General features: G+C 41.4%; 1 protein-coding gene across 1 annotated transcript in view; it reads left to right on the top strand.

Annotated features, from left to right (window-relative positions):
• enpp2 (ectonucleotide pyrophosphatase/phosphodiesterase 2) overlaps positions 1 to 18932 on the top strand; it is a gene marked incomplete at both ends in the record, with an annotated part of 31664 nt that overhangs the window by 5892 nt on the left and 6840 nt on the right. The window contains 16 exons of the mRNA XM_083886462.1: positions 2673 to 2822; positions 5079 to 5204; positions 6129 to 6189; positions 6300 to 6397; positions 6891 to 6970; positions 7678 to 7797; positions 7934 to 7989; positions 9711 to 9776; positions 11532 to 11604; positions 11736 to 11844; positions 13407 to 13532; positions 14223 to 14254; positions 14342 to 14469; positions 16600 to 16675; positions 16765 to 16852; positions 18223 to 18392. Coding sequence (XP_083742588.1) covers positions 2673 to 2822; positions 5079 to 5204; positions 6129 to 6189; positions 6300 to 6397; positions 6891 to 6970; positions 7678 to 7797; positions 7934 to 7989; positions 9711 to 9776; positions 11532 to 11604; positions 11736 to 11844; positions 13407 to 13532; positions 14223 to 14254; positions 14342 to 14469; positions 16600 to 16675; positions 16765 to 16852; positions 18223 to 18392 — 1559 coding nt within the window. The remainder of the gene's footprint in view (positions 1 to 2672; positions 2823 to 5078; positions 5205 to 6128; positions 6190 to 6299; positions 6398 to 6890; positions 6971 to 7677; positions 7798 to 7933; positions 7990 to 9710; positions 9777 to 11531; positions 11605 to 11735; positions 11845 to 13406; positions 13533 to 14222; positions 14255 to 14341; positions 14470 to 16599; positions 16676 to 16764; positions 16853 to 18222; positions 18393 to 18932) is intronic.

Raw genomic sequence — 18932 nt, 5'->3', positions numbered from 1 at the left:
TCATCCAGGTATGTTAGTCCGACTAAGGCTGGTGCAGTTTTAGTCGGGCTAACGTGTTTACATTACATTAAGAAAAAACTAATTATTGTCTTAGTCTGACTAAAGTCCGACTTTTAACATGTATTTTATACAAATACATACAAATTATTTTATTCTACCCTTTGGTGTCCTTTTACCGGATTTTTTAATCGTCTATATTTTCCGCACAGGATGTTCTGCTGTGTTTTTATGAAGTCCACCGAGCAGCAGACCACCACCACAGTTAAGTTAGAGAATAACCACAACCTTTCCTGAGCTCTAACCTGGAACTTTTTGTGCCCAAAAACTCAAACACATTAAATAACCAGGAAATGTCGTCATCACTTACTGTGTGAGGCACTGTATTCATCATGTATTGTATTCCTATGTCGGGTTCTATGCTTTTTCAGTCATTCGCAGACAGATGTGAAGGCCACAAAATGTCCAAAAATATTGGGTTTGGACATCTTCTGAATGAAGAAAGGAGCAGGAGATGGATTGTTTGAATTAGACGTGTTCCTAAAAGTAGAAGAATGTCCAGATGATCCAGGCGAAGAAGACAGGCTTGAGCTTTCAGGAGGAAAGACATTCACTAGATGTGAAATATCTGGAACTTTTCCTGGTGTGTCCTCAAATGAGGAGAACTTGAACGTTGTTCAGACAAGGGAACGCAGATAAAACATGCAGGTCTTTTACGAAATGTTACCGGGAATGGAGATTCCTCGTGTGGGGACATTGGACGTTTATAGAAGACAAGGTTGCAAATACAATATTTACAGTAACTCACAGATAAAGCAGTAGATGATGGATGGATGGATGGAAGACTATACTGTTTTCACCCTCACCCTCAAATGTCTATAATCTCTCATCATGAGACCTTTGCTCTGATGTTTTAGTCCTGGTTCCTTTTCAGGACAAAATGAGTAAACTAACAAACAAAGTTTTATTTTTAACCTTTAAACGAGTGTCGTCTAACTTAAATCCCTGCCCCGTGATTCAGACGATGTTTTGCTTTATTATTGTTTGCACTCACTAATGAGCTGGAAGGATCTCACGCTGCAGCTCAGGAGCCAAAAGTGAGCCTCCAACGCTCGGGGGCTTTGAGGACAAGAGCGATCTTTGTGTCGGAGGGAACTCGAGTGTCCCCCAGCGAGACAGAATTACCACAGTTCAATTCCCATGAGTGGATTTAAAGTTTACTAACTGCTGAGTTTGGCACATTTTACACATATTTTGTTATGACATGTAAAGCCATATATTAAATAGCTGCTGACTCTTTTAGGGTTTTTTTCTTCACTTTTTGACAAAGTAGTATGTTACGAATATGTCATATAGGGACGCAGTCATTTTTTAAATATTTTCTTCTCATTTTGTTGATGTGCCCGATGGCTAAATGTCAAACTGAAGGTTGTAAAATGAGATTAAAAATAAAGTGTGTACACGGCGGATACAGATAACAGTATCAGTGCCAAACTCTGTGTTTTTGTGCGGGCTTTTGAAAGTTAAACGTGTTACGGGTTCAGCACCATTTGTGTCCTAAACCAAACAAAATGTGATTGATTTTTGACAGATCCCTGTAAACGATTACTGACGCAGGTAAAGGAAAAGTCTTTATTTATGTAGCGCTGTTCTGGTTCTTGAGAGCTTTACATACAGTTTTGACATTCACTCATTCATACTCGCTCACACGCACATCTGTTGTGTAGTATGGTACAGTACAATGTACATATAGTATGTACAACAATACTATAGTATAGTGCAGGACAGTATAGTAGACTATAATGTAATATATATTAGAGCATAGCATAATATACTACAGTATAGTACAGTGTACAGTCCTATACACCGTACGATAGTAGTATATAGTACATTAGTGTAATGTAAGTATGGCATACTGTAGGGTACTGTAGTGTAGTGTACTACAGTATAGAATAGTTTACTGTAGTGTATTACAGTATAGTGTACTGTAGTGTAGTGTAGTATACTGTAGTATAGTTTAGTGTAGTATAGTGTAGTGTAGTATACTGTAGTATAGTGTGGTGCAGTATAGTGTAGCATATACTGTACTGTAGTGTCGTATACTGTACTGTAGTATAATGTAGTGTAGTATAGCGTAGTAGAGTGTAGTGTAGTATAGTTAAGTATACTGTAGTATAGTATAGTTTATTATACAGTAGTGCTGTGAAGTAGAGTATATTGTAGTGTATTTCATGTTGAAGTATAGTCCAGTCCAGTCCAGTGCAGTATGAATTGGTACTGTATAGTATAGTACAGTATAGTTTAGTGTAGTATAGTGTCATAGAGTATACTGTAGTGTATTTCAAAATCATGATGAAGTATAGTACAGTACAGTCCAGTGCAGTATAATGTTGTCCAATATTGCTGTGTGTTGTGCAGTATAGTATAGTACAGCACAGTGTAGTACAGTGCATTATATGCAGCGTATTCTCACAGCGGTCAGGAGTATCACAAGGATCAGTGTCCATGTGGACTGGACTGAAGGTGCAGTGGACAACCCGCTCTACCTCCCTGATCCACACAGCTGCTTATTTCAGCAGTGTTTATAAATGACAAAGCTCTTCAGTGCAGTGTCTACCTGATGTAAAAAACCTATTAAAGGTCTCTCCTTCTCTGTCCGTCTCTCTGTTCCTCAGCTCGTCCCGTGTACGTTCCGACTTCCGGCTCCTGCAGGAACAGGTGTTTCGAGCTGGTCGAGCTGGAGCCGCCCAACTGTCGATGTGACAACCTCTGTAAGACGTACAACAGCTGCTGCTCTGACTTTGACCAGCTCTGCCTCAGAACAGGTGCTCACTCGCTCACGCCATCGTCCTTCACTCTGACGTCCTCACACACTGTCCTGTACTTCTGTTTTCATGCTTCTGGAGCTGATGACTTTAGACTTTTTTAAGAATGTCTTAGGGGGCAGGACACTCAGGACTCTGGAGGTCCTATCAGTCACCAAAGTGTGAAAAAAGATGACTCACTCATGTTTTTGTGGTTCTCCTCAGTCTAAGTACAGGAGATAAAACACGCGACAAGGACTTCTGCACTCCTTGAGACGTCACAAGGCGCTAAATTCCTGGAATTGTTGTCTCGCTGAGCTCCGTTTTGTCTGTGAAACACACGAGAATGCTGGTGAGGGCAACGGTATCCGTAAACCGGAAGTCCGCAGTCTGCGAAAAGTTCTACAAAAACTTCCAGCCTCAGAGGATTTATCTGTCATGCTAGAGCCTGCAAATTATCACTTTTCCAAACGCTAACTGCTATTAGCTCCCAGTAGCCTCTGTGGCTGATGTCATTTCCTGTCCCTTAAGTTTTGTTTTACTTAGCATTTGGCCCCAGAGAAGGTTTCAAAAATCTGTTGTTTTTTAAATGTTTATTAAGCGGTTTGCTTATCTTCACAAAAACAACAGTTTCACCCAGAACTCCGAGCTTTTATTCTGAAAAAAATATGAACTGACAACTAACTGACACATTATGTTTGGTTTGAAAAATGGAACTAAAACTGGATAGTCATGTTTGGAGAGGAAGTGTCCACAACAGAGCTGTCAGGCTCAAAGAACAAGCAGTAATTCTCAAAATTTAAATGATGCACAATTAATTGAAATTGTATGGAAATGGCAATAGAACCTACTGTGAAAGGAGGCAGACAAAATGTGTGTCAAATATCATTTAAATCCATTCATGTCTTGATCATCATGTCATCATTTTAAATATGTTTTTTGACTGAAAATGAGAATAAGGATGTAAAAAAATGACCATTATCATCATATCAATTCATATCGAAATCGCACTTCCTGTCAAAAATAATCGCAGTTAGATATTATTCAATTTTTACATTTTATTCTCCGCAGTTTTAGCTCAGATGAAGGCTTTCAAATAGTGCTGAACGATCTTGAATTAATATCGAATTGCGACATTTTGACAGGAAATGCCATTGCGATATGGTCATTTTTACATCATCGCTCACATTTTCATTCAAAAAACATATTTAAAAGGGATTAATGTGTGATATTTGTACAGTTCTGTGAGAGACAGAGATGTTCTCTTCAGTCTGTAGAATACGATGTGTATAGATCGAGACAATAATTCATCTAATATGATATTTTGACACACATTTTGGCCTCCTGCGCTTTGAAAATCGCACTAAGCTGTATTGCGATTTCGATATAAAATTTCGATGAGCTGTTTAGCCCTTGTTTCAAACAAATGAAGTTACCAAATAACGCGTTTGATTTGACGGATGGAGGCAGCAGTGGATCAAACCCTTACTGTGTGTTCAGAGTAACATGGATGAATAAAGATAGACGTCAATATTTGTACTTTGACTTCAAAAAGAGTCTGAATCCTGTTTACTTTGACGACCGATCAGTCGATCTCTTCCTTTAATCTCGTTCCGCGTTGTTTCCATGATTCATAGCCAGAAACTAATTATTGTGAATCTACCAAAAAACGACATATTTCTCTTCTCTTTTGTTGGTATTTGTTGCCTTTATTGTTACTTTGAAATAAAAAAGGGTCTTTTAATCAAGTATGTTGACACTGAACATTGCAGCCTGATTGTACAGCTGCACAGTTTGGTCGTACGCCATCACTTTAATGTCCCTGCACTTGACACATGGGAGTAAAATGGCTTTTATTGGTTTTTGTGCGGGCTGTTGGTCGTTATTTCTCTCTGTTGAAGCGCCGCAGTGATTCTGTGCCTCCGTCAGCATTTCCCACCCCTGCTACTTCGTAGTATTGGTGGTCTGGATTTATGGTCTTGTCTTCAGGCTGGTGGTCTTTGGCTCACCACAGCCCTGCCACTGAAATCCTCCCCCATGTAAGAAAAATGATGATATACTTGCTTTTATGCTTGTTCTTAGGTCTTTGCCCTCACGCTGTCGAATGCTACTTTTGAGTTATGGCTTTTTTTCTGGTGCTCTCATGTGAATCATTCGTTGGTCCCATTTCTTTTAAGTTTCTTGTGGTTTTCACTGATTCTCTTCAAAAAAATATGTTTCTTTTTTTTTTTATTCTGTGAACTTATCCACCCCTGTCTGTTCTCTCCACACACACAGAGGGGGGATACGAGTGTCGTAAAGATCGATGTGGGGAGACTCGGAATGAGCAGCACGCCTGTCACTGCTCTGATGACTGTTTGGCCAGAGGAGACTGTTGTACCAACTACAGGTCACTGTGTAAAGGTTAGTTCTATTAATATATCTCTATAACAAGTCCAATCATGCTTTACACTGTACATTCAAAGCCCACACTGTACTGTATATATTCTGGCTATTTATTGTATCTACTGTATGGTCTATTCCCCCATGGTTCTCAAACTGTGGTACATGAACCACCAGTGGTACGCAAGCTGTATATGCCAGGGTGTGTGATCAGAGTGGAGCCGAGGAATTTTGACCGGAATGTGTAGAAAATATCCTCACAATATTAAAATCCAGATATTTAATCCAAATTTTCACTAATATGGTGCATGGGGAGCAATTATTCAATTTAATGAAATTGATTCTTGTGAATGCAGCATCTAAGACAACAAGACATTTGAGAACGTCACCATTTCCAGGTTTTAGAAACACCGATCAACATTTTCTGAGCCAAACAATTACTTAATTAATCAATTAATAACAGATTTATTAACAGATTAATTGATTATGAAAATAATCGTTATCTTATATTTAATTTCTCTCTCTTTTTCTGTAGACCCATAAGAACTAAATTTAATGAAATTTTCTGTTTTTATTTTTATTTCTCAATTGTTTTTATTTTTATTTCTCAGATTGCATGTTTTTATGTTATTTGTTTCCAATTCTTATTGTTAAATGTTGTATTATGTAAAGCACATTGAGTTGCCATTGTATTATGAAATGCATAGGAATTAAGCTGCCTTGCCTCTACTGAAAATGGTGATGAAATGTTAGTGGATCATTAAACCTGTTGTATATCATCCAGAAGAGGACATTAATGTCAAAAAACTAATTTCCATAATTTATAAAAATCCATCCAAAACATGTGGTGACTCCAACAAAGTCAGTGAGAAACCCTGAAGCTGTTTAACCTACAAACGCTGAGCGGCTGCTGTCAGTAAAGCTAACAATACATCCGTCTTTAAGGGGACACTTCATGGCTGCAGGACGAGTGTGACGAGATCAAGACTTCTGAGTGTCCCGCTGGGTATGTTTACATATGTCCACTAAAGAATATATAAAGTGTTAATTCTGTATTACAGTGTTGCATTGTAATTCCATTTGTTTTTCTCCCTCTGGTCATGTGTGCGTGCGTAGGTTTGCGCGTCCACCTCTCATCATCCTGTCCGTGGATGGATTCAGAGCGTCTTACGTGAAGCGAGGAAACACCGTCATACCCAACATCGATAAACTCAGTAAGGCCTGCTCCAGCTTTAGCTACACTGCCGTTCAAAAGTTTGGGGTCACTTAGAAATTTCCTTATTTTTTTTTAAAGAAAAACACTTTTTTTTTTTAAATGACTATAACATTAAATGAATCAGAAACACACTCTACACATTGTTAATGTAGTAAACGACTATTCTAGTTGCATACGTATGGGTTTTAATGGAATATGTACATAGGTGTATAGAGGCTAATTGAGTTAGAAGGCTATTGGATGATTAGAAAACCCTTGAAAACCCTTGTACTATTATGTTAGCACAGCTAACTTCTAAACTTGTCTAACTTGACTATATTTTCTATTCATTTTGTAACTCTTTTGATGAATAAAAGTGTGACTTTTAATGGAAACCACAAAAAAATTGTATAGGTGACCCCAAACTTTTGAACGGGAGTGTACATATCCTTTGAAAATGACACATTTGTTTAGCTGCATTTGGGTAAAGAGTGAGGTGTTCTTCTTGTCAGGAACGTGTGGAACCCATGCTCCATACATGAGACCTGTCTATCCGTCCAAAACCTTTCCAAACCTCTACTCCTTGGCAACGGTAAGGAACACGGATGCTGACTCTGTCACGTTTGCAGGCTTTCACCTCTGTCAAGAGAAGATATGGGTCTTTAAAAGGGATTTTAAATGATCAATGATGGGGCCAGATTTAATTTCCATGGGTAAATCGTTCCAAAGTTTAGGGGCCACTACATAAAAGGTCAGATTGCCCCAGATTTTTACTGGATGATTTTGGCACATCTAAAAGCAGCCCTTAGAGCGTGGGATGTTCACAGAGGTAAGATGGTGCCAAACTGTCAAAAAAACAGCAATACAATTTTAAAAGGAAGCGCAGTGGAGGGAGTGCAACACAGGTGTGATGCGGTCTCTGGACAGATGACTAATCTAACATGCCAACATGCAGAGAATTACAATAATCCAGCCGAGATTTTATGTAAACACAGATCAGTGTCTCTAAGACTTTGTGAGGGAACTTCAGTTGAAGCCTCCACTGCACTCGTGCGAGTGCTCTGTTTTGCTTTCCTGTCGCATGAATTGGAGGTGTTGTATTCTTAAACTAAAACAGACTGCGCCTTTGTTGCAGTGATACTCGTTTTATTTTGTGCTGCGCTGAAACGGATGAATCGCGGCCCCCTAGTATGGAAACCGCTGCTTTCATAATAATGGCCTTGGTATGCAGCGCAGAGCGAAGAGGGCAAACATTAATGTCACAAGCAATAACGTTCATTTTCAATGGCACCGTTTCAGGGCCTCTATCCAGAGTCTCATGGTATCATTGGCAACTCCATGTATGACCCAGTGTTTGACGCCACCTTCACCCTGAGGAGCCGAGAGAAACTCAATCATCGCTGGTGGGCAGGACAGCCGGTTAGTTCTCTTCTCTTTGTAATTCTTTGGAATAAACTCTGTTCCCATGCAGCTATGGTAGAAAATGACCTTGGCTTTCAAACAAAACCTTGTCAGGATGATGAAATAATGACTGTTATGCTGTGTGTTTTCCTAGATCTGGATCACGGCACTCAAACAGGGACTGAAGGCTGCCACTTTCTTCTGGCCTGTGTAAGTCCATGCACACACACGAGTCTTAACAACTCAAAAAGTCCTTTTAAAGTTGTGAAAAATAACCAAAATGTCCAATCCATAACCAGCAAATTCCTAAATTCAACCAAATTTGGTCTCCATGAGCACTGCCGGTCCTTAGAAAGAGGTAATAAATGTTGTAAACATACAAAAAACAACAGCGACATCACACGTTGTGTTGTAAACTCCCATTTTGAGATTTTTTCCATCGTTATATTGTTGTTTATTTTTAAGGGGAAGGACTATATTTAGATGACAGGGTGATGTTTGGATGATTTCTGTCTGGAGCAATATTAATACTATTTCCCAATGGTTAAGATCTTATTATCACAGCATGTTTTCTCTCTACTGGTCATTAGGTCAAGTCAGATTCAATAAAATGTGATCCCAGGACATACATCCAGGTTTCATGTCAGTACTGGTTGTTTTCATCAGAACATGCCCCGTCATGTCCCCCTTTTTCGCCCGCTCTGGTCACCTCACTACACCTAGAGCCTGTACAAACACAAAGGAACCCACATTTATCGGCACAGTGGCAGCTTTGATGCAGTGGGGAGGCAGATCTCAGCGGGGATGGACGGGGTTGGGGGGACTGGGGCTGTTTTTACAGCAATTTGTGCAAATGGGCCAGTTCAAGCTATGCAGGAATCCTCTGTGAGCGAGGGGGGGGTCACAGATGTGCCACTCTGTAGAGGCAGCGTGCGGCTTACAGTGCTTTTCTTGCACTTGGCACTGACAGAGGTGTGTGAGAAAGAGAAGACAGAGAAAGAGACAGGAGTGTGTGTGTGTGTGTGTGTGTGTGTGTGTGTGTGTGTGTGTGTGTGTGTGTGTGTGTGTGTGTGTGTGTGTGTGTGTGTGTGTGTGTGTGTGTGTGTGTGTGTGTGTGTGTGTGTGTGTGTGTGTGTGTGTGTGTGTGTGTGTGTGTGTGCACGTGCGTGTGTGCGTTTGACAGGAAGGCTGAGACTGCAGGGTCTGTGCTGAGGTTTGTGTGCGGCTAAGAAAGCCTATCTATAAAACACATTACACAGTTTAGTGTTATATACCAGCACTGTGTGGATTGGCATGGTAATGGGGACCAGGGATTGTTGCTATGGTGGACGCTGTGTGTTGGGCTCAGCTTCCCTTTTAAATTTGGTGACTCTAAAAATGCTTTGTTTGTGTTGGGAGGCCGACATATCCAGAGCAGTGTTAATGTGTTTAAAAACAAAAAACGAGTAGTGGGGATGTTTTGGTTATTTTTTGAGAGCAGGAGGCTGCCGTTTCCACACCCTCATGTTCCTCCATGACACCCACCACTGCCTCGTACATCAAGCCCCATTTCGGGGCCTCGATCCTGGGCTTGATGGTTGACAGCTGTGAACTGTCTGACTGTATGACAGCCAGCAGCTTGGTTGGTGGCCTCCCATCACGACACACACACACACAGTCAGCCTTTGACTCTCAGACACTTGTCACAGTCACACACGGCTCCTAAACGTGTTACACTCTACAACCCTCACTTTTACGAGGCTCTTTGAGAGTTAAAGGAGCAGTTTGGAGTTTAATGGTCGATGAGGGCAGCAGAGGATACAGTCTGTTCCAGTAAACTGTGTGTGTGTGTGTGTGTGTTTCCATCTCATTCACCGTTAGCAGCTTTGGTTTTCCTCAAGTCGTTACCACTCGTTAATCTGCTTGTTTGTGTGTGTCCTTGTGTGTTGCAGTGGCATCTCATTAGAGAGGAGGATACTAACCATGTTGCAGTGGCTGCACCTCCCTGAAGGTGAAAGGTGAATTGGCATCTACATTTTATATCTTTGTGTTTCACTTTCCTGTTTTCTCATCCTCTATATGTGGCCCGCCCTGGCAAAAGAGGGAACAAGTTTGGCCCATCGTCAACCGAGTAAACAAAGAAGATTTTTTCAAAATTGTGCAAGTTGAAGTTTCGAAGAAGCCACTACATGCTTCTAATCACAGCATCGTGGGTCTTAAAACCATAAACTTTGTATTTGAATCAGGTTTGTTTGATCGCTGTGAATCGATGCCTAGTTAGGGTGACTACTTGATATGCAGCTGAGGCTCCTCACTGCTGCTGTGGAGCTGTGTCTGTTCACTGTTGAATGAAGATGGACAAGGAAAAAATGCAGAAGAACTAAATCATGGCTGTACTTCTTAACAAAGACAGAGGCCGATACAGATCTCACTTCTGCTATGTGACTGGACTCGTTAGCGTTAGCATTTAAGCTAACTCTTTATGCTAACACGTTAGCAGGTATCATCGTCCCAAACTTTCTCCAGAGTTTCTGTCTCTTGGCTCCCAGAAGATGTAAATCTTTGAGGCTAAAATTCTCTCTAAAGCAGTTTGAGGAGTGCCTTCATTCAAATGACCACATCTTCTTCAAATATTATCTGATTTAAACATTGTTGAAAAGCCATCGCTGGTCACATATTGGTGTTCCTGTACTGCAACTGGGTAAAATTAAAAAGACATTTTCGCTTTTCACAAAGCGAATCTGAGCCTTGGCAGAGCAGAGACGGCAGGAGCGAGTGCGGAGGAGGAGCACGTAGGAAGTTTTTTGGAACGTTATGTGAGGATTTTATTGGATCCACTGTGGAGCAGGGAGCCAGTAAATATGATGTTCCATGAGCTGTTTTCAGACACGTACATTGGAAAATGTCCAGAAGATTGGTTTGGGATTTTCAGGAGGCAGCAGGACACTCACTCACTCACTCACTCTCTCTCTCTGTGAGTCTTTTCTGCTGTGCACTCACTTGGATGTTATCCAGAGATTTGACAGGAGACGTTCTGGGAAAAACTAACTTTTGTGCATATGTCTGCATTCTCACACACAGTTCCTCTGCACAGTTTCAGAACAATCTTTGGACAGCTGTACGTAGAGTATGCTGTTGCTGTCATCATTCTTGTAAAAAGTGTCTTTTCACCTCTCAGATAGTCGATTAAAAAAATTATTTAAAAAAACACAGCCAACACAAGATCTCGCACTCTGATCATTGATTCATTTGTTTCGATCTAAAATATCACATTATATAAAGATGCTCATCAATTATATATAAAAAGAAGACTGAAGCCTGGTGTGGACCATCAGGAGAGAGAGGAGTCGCTCCCCTTTTGAAGTTATAACAACTTCCGCTCTTCTTGGAAGACTTTCCTTCAATATTTTGATGTGAATTTGTGCCTGTTCGTTTTGTAGAGGAGGATTTATGAGGTCAGACACTGATGTTGGACGAGAAGACCTGGCTCACAATCTCTGTTCCAGTTCGTGGGCTCAAGGTCAGGGCTCTGTGCAGTTCTTCCAAGCCAAACTCAAAGTCAAACCATCATATTGGAATAGAAAAGGGCCTTCCTCAAACTGTTGCCACAAAACTTGGAAGCGTACAGTCGTGTGCTCTTCTATCTTAAGCTGTGTCAACACATTTGGTCCTTAAATTTGAGGAAATTGTTCCTGGAAAGTCCTTGAATTTGATCTCAGCCAAGGTGTGGGAACCCTGTATTACTAACACATGTCCACAATGTCCTGTTGCAGGCCGTACGTTTATGCCATGCACTCTGAACAGCCGGACACATTCGGACACAAAATGGGCCCCATGAGCGCAGACGTAAGTACTGTGAATGCTTCCGACTTATTGCATTTATTAATTTGCCTCATACACAGCACAATATGGGATGTGTGTGTGCATGTTGTGTCATGCAAACACACTGGCTTATGTCTCCATTTCACATCCTCCAGCTGAACAGTCCACTGAGGTTTATCGACAGAATCGTTGGGCAGCTCATGGACGGACTGAAGCAGATGAAACTGCACCGCTGTGCCAACATCATCCTGGTGGGGGATCATGGTACAGACACACACACACAAACCAGCACAAACACACACTTTGGTATAAAACTATTAGACATTTTATCTATAAGCTGACCTGGTAGATGCAACTGAAAGCAAAACAATGCACGTTTTGTTTACTGAAGAATCCTCAGCTATAGATACACGTGAATATCAATAGTGTTTTAACTGATTGTTGCACATTTGGCAGAGTGTAATGAAGGGGTTGTTGTTTGTTTTTACTGTAGTTCTTATTTTCTTATCCTTATGAATGTGGTTAGTGGTTGGGTTTATGTAAAAGGGGGGACCCACTAGAGTTTTTTTTTACCCCTCATAGAATCAACATCCTCTCATTAAAAACACTCCAGAATGTCCTCATTACGCAACAACAACACACATCTTCTGACTGAGGCTGCTGCTTGTTGAACATCTTTTGGATGCTCTGCTTTATTACACGCTACAATCATCCACCCCCCCACCCATGAAGAATATTTTCCTCAAAAGACTCATTAACATTGTCACTGTTGTTCTCTATAGCTGGGTTCGTATACTTTTTTAGCAATAGTTTTCCATGACTTTTCAATGACTTCTCCAAAAATCGGTGCCACCCCACAGTCTTACATGAATGTCCATTTGTTTTGACTCCAAATCTTTCTTAAGACTTTCGTCAAATAAAAAAACATATGCAGTTTGTTGCGACACGTCTTTCCTTATCAGCATTTTGCACGTCCGTGGTCTGCGTCTTTCAGTAGCCAAAGTTTAAAGCTCTCCTTAAAAAGCCACTCTGTTGTAACTTTCTTTCATAACTTATTGATTTGAATTATTATTTGAGTAATGCTTTAAGTAATGGTTAAAAGAGAGCAAGTGGTTGTATTCTGTAAGGGCTTTTTTGTTGTTCACGCTTTGGTTCACGCCTGCAGTATACACTTGCAGCCACTGTGTGGCATCATTTGCATGTGAATTGTTGTCCCCTATAGGCGTCTCCATTTTCTTTTTACCTCCGAGTACGCCCCCAGAAGTGTGTTGCCTTGTGTTTTTAGCTACTCCGTTAGCTTTTGTGTATGATCGTCTCCGTACGCTTTATTTGCATTGACGCAGTTAAATCATATCACACTCATTGAAACTACACTTTCCTGGCATTTTGTCGTTGAATAGAGCATCTCAAAATCCATGTGAGGACTGGAGGGTCACTAAGCACGATGCCAGTGATCTGCTTGTTTCCGCATGACACTTCAATTAAAATTTTTATCGCACATTACATCATTTTATTTATGTTTTTTACGCATCCAAAATATTATCCGTGCAATATTTCCATGACTTTTCCAAAACTTTACAGGACATTTAGTTTTTCATTAACTTTTCCAGGACCTAGAAAATTACAAACCCTGCTATAGAATGTACAAATGCAACTTTTCCCATTGTTTACACATAATATAGCCACATTTCTGAGCGACCACAGAAACTCTGTCCTGAAAACAGAATATAATTTTGGTCCGTTATGAAGAAGTAATCAAACATCTCCTTTAAATCAAAAGACGTGTGCTCCTAGGACACTTAAGTAATCTGTCCGTGTGCTCTCAGGTATGGAGGAGGCTCATTGCGATCGCACCGAGTTCCTCAGCAACTACCTGAACAACGTTGATGACATCATCCTCGTCCCTGGGTCCCTCGGCAGAATACGCTCCAGATACCCCAACAACCCTAAATGTAAGAGACAACGACGTAAAAAAGGACAAAAGAGATTTTTATTTATTTATTAAATAAACTGCACATGAATGCTCATTTGCTTTTGATTTTATGAGGCAACAGAACACTTTTCTGTCCCTAATAGTTCCAGATCGCACAGCACTTGAAATGTTTTATGATTTATGTCCTTTAATTGGTGGTGTACATTAACACATGACCCGTTTCCATGACAACTCACCGGAAAAAGACGCCATCTTTACGTGCCGCGGCACCAGAGTCCAGGCACTGTTTACCAGTTAGCTCCATTAGCTCCTTTAGCACCGTTAGCGCGCCTATAGTCCAACTGGAAAGGTCTGTTTATTAAACGAAAAAGAGCAGAGCTACAAATAACCAGCGTACCTGTGCATTGCGTATACATGTGTGAGCATTACTTTAGAGACTCGTGACTAGAGTCACGTAAACATGACGTCACGCCCCTCTTTTTCTGGTCAGTTGTCATGGAAAAGCATCATGCGTTAATGTGCGTTAGCGTTGTTCAGAAACTCTTGGTCCACCTTTAAATGTATTAAGCTGTTTATTACCAACACCTCTGTGACCTCTGAGCTTGTGTGACCATTATAAGTTAGCAGCCATACCTGTTCGCGTTCCTGTTGTCGGCAAAATATCATGTCGCTGATGTTTAAATTCTCTGACCACTGCTCTGTTTTTCAGACGACCCCAAAGCCGTTGTTGCAAACTTAACAGTAAGTGCAGGACTTGCATGAAAACAAATATGAGGGCTGTAAAGAAAGAGAATTGTACAAATGTAGAGGTGGGTTTTTGTCTTTCAGTGTAAGAAAGCAGACCAGCACTTTAAGCCTTACTTGAAGCAGCACCTGCCGAAGAGACTGCACTACTCTCACAATCGACGCATTGAAGACATTCATTTGCTGGTGGAGAGGAAGTGGCACATCGCCAGGTACAGTTCCGCCGCCACAACAGGAAGAGCAAATATATATGTTATATATATGATTTAAGTGTGTGTGTTTCCAGGCTGAACTGGACTGCATCGTCACAAATCACTCTCACAAATGGGGATACAGTGTCACACTGTAAATCACTGTAATTGGCAGTTTTGTAATTCATTTTGCAATAGTTTGAATGTAACTGACATTTGCTATTGTAAAAGTTACAAACTACAGCTTTAATGCTCAACAATTTAAGAATACAATGTAATCCAGTAGTACATTTGCACTCATGCTTCAGCAACAACAATAACAAACGTCCCTTTGTTTTGTTTCCTACCGTAAAATGTCTTCGTAAACTCAAAATGTTAAGTCTATGTAGATTAAATTAATTTTATGATTTACACACTGCACTATCAATGGGGAGATTGTGTTCAGAACCAAGCTAATGAGCCAGTAGGTGGTAGAGAAGAAGTTTTTGGTGACTTAGTTTTAATTTGCATCTGCGTCAACTCAAAACCAAACCTCTCAAACGTGGCGTTACAGTCAGATCTGGCATTTTTTCAGCCCACCCATCTGCGAAAAAAAACATCTTGAAAGACTTAAAAACACATTTCATGCTGACACGGGCTGCCGTTGATGATGCATCGTTAACACGTGCGGTGCTGAGGGGTTTTTGAGAAGTTGTCGTCCTGAGTCCCTCTCCTCTCGTCTCTGCCGCCGCTGGAACGGTCACGGTCGGCTGAGATCAGCTGACAAGGCTTTTGATGAAAACCAGCGACGTGGTTTCACCGCAGCGATTCAGTGACAAAGTAAACCATGAAGTCACCGCGACAGTGAAAACAAACCCCTAGCACTGCTCCCCCTCTGTGTGTGTTTAGCTGTTACCTTTTCGGACATAAACACTGACCTTATCAGGGACCAAATTCCTAATTTCTTGCAGCTGTAGTTAAAGTTAGGATGAAGTGATTGGTAATAAGGTTAAGATTAAGGTAAGGCATTGACTGGTTATAATTAAGGGTTAGGAATAAGGTTATTCAAATGAATCTGTGTTCATCATGTTGCTGCTATTCTTCTTAAGTCCTTGTACTGTATACCTTTATTGACAGCATAAACTAGGATTTAACCTAACCTTAACCAGAATAAGTTAATGCCTAACCTTAACCTTAGTGCTGACTTTAACCTGTTCCTCAGAAATCATTATCTGCCTCATTAGGATCAAGTTTTGGCTTCCATAATGACTGTGTTTTTGCCAGAAAAGTTCCTAAAGGGCTATCAAATATAAGTGTACACACACGCATTCATTTCCTGGAGATTAACTCTAACCTTAACCATAATTACGACCGGCCTAAATCCTAACCCTGACCTCAACCTAACTTTAAAACATGTCTTCGCCTTCAAATGTAGTCATTTACTTTATGGGGTCTTGATTTTGGTCAACAAGTCCCCGCAATGTGACTGTGTAAACAGATTTAGGTCCCCACAACATTAGGAATGCACACACACACACACACACACACACACACACACACACACACACACACACACACACACACACACACACACACACACACACACACACACACACACACACACACACACACACACACACACACACGTGTGAGGCTGCTGCTAAATGAAAGAAATCTTTGAGGTTTGAGTTGCAGCAGCTCAGAGAGACAGAGCAGCTAATCATTGGCGGTGGAGCTGTGTGAGCCGAGGCACAACACACAGGAACGCGTATATCAGCCGACGTAAATGTGTAAATCCCAAACCAACTCAGTGAAATACACTGAGTTGGACTTGTTCTGTCGTCATTTACATTTGCAGCGCGCTTGTGGGTTCGCACACACACACACTACAGTGTATAACTGTGGGTAGTATTTTAATGGACACTTAATAAAAAGTGGCTGGTTTACAATGTAAGGACTGTGGCTGAAGTTGGGTGAAGGAGCTGCTGTTCTGGGCTGAACTTACTTTGTAAACACACGCCACAAAACGGAAAACCGAGAGCCCTAAATTCCTTGTCCGTCAACATGCACACAACAAAGGTATTGGTGCGATGATTCTCTGTATTGAAGTGAGTCTGAGTCTGTGTAAAGCATACAGATTCTGACGTGTGCGATCTTTACTCTTAATTCCAGGAAAGTTCCAGAAGGGAAGAGACACTGTGGCTTCGCTGGTGACCATGGGTACGACAATAAGATCAACAGCATGCAGGTAATCCTGGTCGTCTGCAGTGGTTGAGAGAAGTCAACCGTATCTCTACTTCACGTGTTATTTATTGTGATATCAACCTTTGTTTCCAGACCATTTTCTTGGGATATGGACCCATGTTCAGATTCAAGACTAAAGTTCCGGCCTTTGAAAACGTTGAGCTGTATAATGTCATGTGTGGTAAGGAAGGGTTTCACGTCCTCTTGTGTGTTTGGGTGTGTAAGGGTTCCTCCATGTTTCATGTCGCACATTTGTACTTTCCAGATTCTGTTCATACTAAAATGAAGGTCTGCTTTAGTCCAGCATTCTACACATGCATACCCGAGCTGACATTAAAATGTCTTTGTATTCTTTGGTGATGGGTTGTACCTTGTAGACCTCATTACATATCCTCAAGCAAGTATCTAAAGCCTTGTTTCCATGGTTCGGTTTGGTACAGTATGGTATGTTGGGATTTTTTTGCACTTCCATTAGGAATAGTACCCAAATAATTTGCTCCTACCGCTCCATTTTTTGGCACCCTTCCCTTGGGTACCAGAGTAAAATGGTACAGTAAGGTCAGGGAGTCAGCTGATTGGGCAACAGAAAAACGCTTGACGTCTTGTTGAAACAAACGGCTACAAACAAAATCATGCTACGTACCTCCGTGACACAGCCTTTGGGCACACCCTGCCTACCGGGTAAAGGTACTGTTCTCAGTCGAAATGCAGGCCTGACCCAGAGCTCGACCATTCCAAACCGTACCATGATGGAAACACAACATTTGGTATCCATTTCTTCATTGATGGCTTTTTTTTTAACCAAGACAAGAGAACACTGCTGAGAACTGTTGAGCGACAACATGGAGCATATGTAGTGGACACATAGAGTCCACAAGATCAGAAAATGTCAAATGATTGTGTATGTCTGCAAGTTGGGTGCGGGCCTAAGTAGACCTGGGCAAATTTAAAGTTACGCATAACATTTGAGGCTTTTCTATCATACAGCTCTAGCACTACTCGGCTCAACTCTACTCGGGGATAGTACCTGGTAACTGCTTTTTTTTGGTACTTGCTCTGGCGAGGTTCCAAGCAAGCTGAGCCGATACTAAATTGGTATGTCGACAGACTGCTGGCCACTGATTGGTCAGAGAAAGTGAAAGAGTCATGAGCGCGATGTCCAACGCAAGAATCAAACCCGCTCTTTTTAAAACTGGCGAGAGTGTTACAGCGAGCATACAGTGTGAGGCTGCTGTCCGCAAAAATACACTGTGGTCCATCGTCGCAATACAGAGATTCCTCCATTGTTTGTGTATTTGTGCCACGTATAAAACGGCATCATGGCGGTTTTGTGCAGCCGTGCCTGATACCCAAACACAGTATGGTTGAGTTGAGTAGAGCCTAGAGTAGTGCTAGAATTGTAAAATGGAAAAATCACCAATAGTGGACTTGCAGTCGTGGAAAGAATGCGGCGTGCGAGATCATGAGAGTATGCAACTGACGTCTTAAAGGTTTTCATGTTGTGCGTGTGAATCAATAACCCCCATGAAAACTGACTGCTCTCACCGTCAGATCTTCTTGGACTGAAACCAGCACCCAATAACGGGACCCATGGCAGTCTGAACCACCTGCTCAGGAGTCCTGTCTACAGACCCGCCATGCCAGAGGAGGTTTCCAGACCGCTCGTCACTGATCTAGTTCCTGCAGGAGCAGATGACCTGGGCTGCAACTGTGACGACAAGGTCAGCTGTGATGACTCGGCAGCAAACCCCGGCCCCAGTTTTCTCTCAGCTGCTAAAAGCTTTATTTGGGGAGATTGGCCTCAGTTTGTCAGCTTGATCATATCAATGATGACAGTGAAAGCTAAATTATCCTCAAAGCAAAGCAATGGAGTTCTCTGATCGTTAAATATTTCACACACTGGACCTTTAAAACATGATTATTGTGCTGTTTCAGAGGCCAGTTATTCACATTCCCCCCATTCTTTCACCGATGAAGGCAATTTTATTTGACTGTTTGTTCAGCGAGGTAAACGCGGCACATGCCACTTAAAATTCCATCTGCAGCCTCTGAATCACAGCGTATTTATTTAGTTAGGTTGTCGTATCACAGATATGAGGGGGGGAGGGAACAACCCCACCTTAACAGGAACCATCACAAATCATCTCTGTTCTGTCCCAAGACTGAGAAAACTCAGAGTGAAGTCAGTCGGTCTCTCTCTCGCATTCGTGCCAGTTTGAGCCAGAATTTAAAATATGCAGCTCAAAAAAAAAGAAAAGAAT

This window comes from Microchirus variegatus (assembly GCF_963457635.1).
Source record: "Microchirus variegatus genome assembly, chromosome: 1".
Classification (NCBI taxonomy): Eukaryota; Metazoa; Chordata; class Actinopteri; order Pleuronectiformes; family Soleidae; genus Microchirus; species Microchirus variegatus.
Note: the sequence above shows the minus strand (reverse complement) of the source record. Positions and strands in the feature narration are given on the sequence as shown.